The following is a 3,895-nucleotide window of genomic DNA, read 5'->3' on the forward strand; positions in this document are numbered from 1 at the left end:
ATAAACGGGACTGAGCGGGGAGCCAGTTTCCAGCTGGTTTTCAACTTTCAACCAGCTGAAGCCTGGCCCGTGAGGGCTTCTCTCCACAGTAGCTGTGCCCTCTGGCAGGCACAAGCTCTGAAGAGTTCATCTGTGCTCTCTCAGGAATCCCTGTCCCCAGACATTGTCATCCGTTTCCTAGTTTTCTTTTTTTTTTTTTCCAGCACCCGAACCAGCTGATTTGTTTAGAAACACTGTCCACATGTCTGCGTTTTCCCCTACCTCAAGCATTCTCTCTTTCATGTGAGAAGAACAACTTCATTCTAGTTGGAGGTCGGCAGCTCTAGGTGGCCTTTTATGGTATTGTCAAAAAAAAAACACCCAAATTTCTAACCTTACAGAAACTGGTTCCCATGGGCTCCATGGTTGGTGTGTGACTAAGTCAGGCAAGGAGGAGCCAAGGAACCATGGCTGTAGGAAACCTCTGCAGAGAGATCTGAGCCATGGGCTGTCAGAGTGCTGCCTCTGAAACTACTTATGAATATGAATGTGTGTGTATGCATGTATTGCTGTGTGTGTATGTATGTGTGCATGTTGTCTGTGTGTGTGCATTGTTCTGTGTAGCTATGTGAATTTGTGTATATGTATTGTGTGGTCTGTGTGTGCATATGCATAAGTATTGGGTGGTGTGTGGTGTGTGTGCATGTGTTTGTGCCTGTGCTTTGTGTGTATGTATACATGTGTATATGCATAGATGTATGTGTGCATGTGTGTATTTGTATGTGTTTCTGTAGGCATGTGTTTTGGTGTGTGACCATCAGATTTGTTACTATACAAAATGCAGGAGACAGACCCTTAGTAAGAAGAGAGCTTTATTAGTCCTCGGATTGAGATGGCCAGTGGCTAAGTGTCTGCACGTGCTAACTCGATGGGGATACTGGAGGGTGGCATACCATGGCTGGAGTGTGTAGGCTAAGAGCAAACTCTTTAGCAGTGACGTGGAGAAACACTAGAGACTGGGATTCCACAGGCGCAGTGTTCCCACCCACTATGCCTGGCTTCCCAGAAGACACCAGAGCCACATCATCCAGCCACGCTGGAAGCACCACACTGAATGCACTTTCTTTCAAAGTCCTTAGGCAGCCTGTTTCCAACAAGTATGACATAATTTGAGCGGTTCTTTAAGTAATCAGGGGCTTGATTCTCCAGCTAGGATATGGACGATGCCGAGATGAAGAGAAACGTGCAGGCAGGGGACAAGACTCGTACAGAGCCTCTGCAGAAACAAGACAGCAAGTGACAACATGGACAGGTTGATGGAACATCTCTGCTCTCCTAGGGGTGTCCATGGAGTGCACCCTGACTCGTATGGCCACTGGGTCTGGCTACTTAGGGAAGTGGAAGCCAGAGCTGGGGATTCGGGAAAGCACTACATAAAGGAGAAACTGCTCGCTAGGGACTAAATTTTTACAACAATTATATTTCAAAAGGCGGGAATCTCGGAATTGAAGCAGTTTGATTTAATAGGCCCGGATATTACATTCACAGAGAATTTGTTTAAACCTGCAGGTTGCTTTCTGGCCTCCTGCTTGGAGTTTGAGGGAGACAAAGAAGTATAAAGGCGCCATCTAGTGGACAAATAACGAACTGTTAAAATAGTTACAGACTGAACAGCTTGCAGAGGAACTGTCCCTAACCCTCCGTCCCACCCATCAAAAAGGCTCTCTAATTGAAAGACTGTTCCTCAGCTGGTGGCTTCATGGTGGGATGTTCTGGGAATTTTATGAGGTGGGAACCACCTTGAAGAAGTAGGTCACTTCTTTCTGTCCTGCCATCTGGTTCGGGTCCACCATGCCACAGTAATTTAGGAGCCAACATGGTTTGGGGGTAAGTCTTCAGCATCCTCAAACAGCTCCCTGTATTCCTGATTTTGTCTAGGCATGGGACAATAACGTAGTGTTTGAACTAAGATGACATCATTTTCAATAACTATACAAGCTGGGCAAAATGACAAAAGTCTACTGAGCCCAAGTATGGGCCAGTGTCTCATGGAGCTTTGGGGATTTAGGCATTGTCAATAAATTATTCCTTATTTCATGAAGCTCAGAGTCTATTTAGTATGAGTCACAGAAAATAGTACAAAATACACTCCCAGACAGAAATAAGTAGGATGCAAAGGGTCCTAGGAGATGAAGGAGGAGGAAGAAGCACAAGCTAAGCGTGTGATGAAGAAGAAACGGTTCCAAGCAGGGCAAAACAAAGACAACAAGGCCCAAAGATCAAAGTAAGGGATCCAAAATGCGTGTTAGAATAAAACAGAACTGGGCTCGAACATTGTCCCGGCTTCGCAATCAGCAAGCAAAGGCTAGCATCTTTGATTCCCCATTTATTTTGTATTTCGCATAGAACAATGTGAGGGTGCAGTTGTGAAGGAGAGGAAGTATTTCTGTCTTCTCCGAGAAGTAGTTAAGAAAGGTATACATTTTAGTTTTTTCAGTATTTAGCTATGTGCAATATCTTAATTCTGAATATTTAGTACCTGCCCGTGATTCATGCATTAAAACGCTCTGGGCTACAAAATGCACAACGAGAAGATTCACTGCTCCACACACCAGGAGCTGTACTGTCTCCCCTAACCCCCTCTCCTGGAGCTAGCACTGATTGTTTTTCTTAAAACCCATCATTGAACTCTGTCAGCCTCCCTAAGTAGCCAGACCCAGTGCCCATACGGGTGAGTGTGCACTCCATAGGCACCCCTAAGACAGCAGAGGATCTTCCATCCACCCGTCCATGTTGTCACTTGCTGTCTTGTTTCTGCTGAGGCTCTGTACCAGTCTTGTCCCCTGCCTTCACATCTCTCTTCATTTCGGCATCTTCCATATTTGATATAGGCAGAAAAGATCAGGTTCCTATAAGTGGTCCTTGTGTGCTCTTGTCTGCATTCCTTGCGATTTGGATTTTGCAGTCATCAACCTTTATATGGTTTCATGGCATTTCCATCTGATCTCTTGGTGCCTGCTAAGGTTCGCATGTGAACTGTCTCCAGTCGGGGTGCAATCTGGGAAGGAGTTGGGAGCTTTACAGACTGGGATGTCACTGGAAGAAGTAGAGGAGTGGTACTGTTTCCTTAAAGGACCCATCTTGTCCCCAGTACTTTCCTGTTCCCCTTTGCTTTCTGGCTACCATGAAGCAAGCAACTCCTCTTCCAGGCTCCTGTTGCCATATGCTTGCCTCACCTCAAGCTAAAGCAATGGAGGCCGTCAAGCAGATCACAGGCTGGAACCTCTGGAAAGGTGGGCAAGAGAAGCTTTTCCTCCCCTGAACGGCTTCAGGTACTTGTCACAGAGACTAAAAGGCCAACAGGACCTCTGCTCGATACTTTCTTAGGATATCTGCTGTATTTTCATTTTAAAAGTATCTCCCAGCTGCCTTTGTTTCATTGAGTAGAGGATGGATGTGGGAAACAATCTATGATTCTTTCAGATCAGGAGTTCTGAAAATAAGTTTTCTTTCTGTCTTTTCTTACATCCATCAAGCCCCTTCGGTTTGTTACAGCGGAGGATACAGCATCCCAGTGTCCTCGTCACTGAGATCAAGCCCTCTCTTGTGGACTAATCTTCCAGGGCCACCAAATGATACCTATTGAACTCTTTCACACCGTTTGAGTTTTCTCTAAAATCCAGTCCACATACTTGGCCACGTTGGTGTAGACACCTGGCCTTTCCCTCTGGCCACAGCCTTCACCCCAGCTCGTGATGCCCACCAAGTGCCAGACCCCATTGTGCTTACAGGACAGCGGCCCTCCAGAATCTCCCTGTGGAAGGCAAGAAGAGGAAACATGCACAGGCCACTGCAGACACTCTGAGTATTAAAAAAGCATTGTTTGCAGCAATCTCTCTCTCTCTCTCTCTCTCTC

General features: G+C 46.1%; 1 protein-coding gene across 2 annotated transcripts in view; it reads right to left on the bottom strand.

Moving 5' to 3' along the window:
• Positions 1–2,144: 2,144 nt before the first annotated feature.
• The window catches only part of LOC101984321 (coagulation factor XI), a 19,175-nt gene continuing 17,424 nt past the window's right edge, over positions 2,145–3,895 (bottom strand). For both annotated transcript variants that reach the window (XM_013351956.1, XM_026786878.1), the window contains one exon: positions 2,145–3,793. In XM_013351956.1, the coding sequence (XP_013207410.1) occupies positions 3,632–3,793 (162 nt within the window). In that variant the 3' untranslated portion in view covers positions 2,145–3,631. The remainder of the gene's footprint in view (positions 3,794–3,895) is intronic.

Source organism: Microtus ochrogaster, linkage group LG7_11 (genome assembly GCF_000317375.1).
Source record: "Microtus ochrogaster isolate Prairie Vole_2 linkage group LG7_11, MicOch1.0, whole genome shotgun sequence".
Lineage (NCBI taxonomy): Eukaryota > Metazoa > Chordata > Mammalia > Rodentia > Cricetidae > Microtus > Microtus ochrogaster.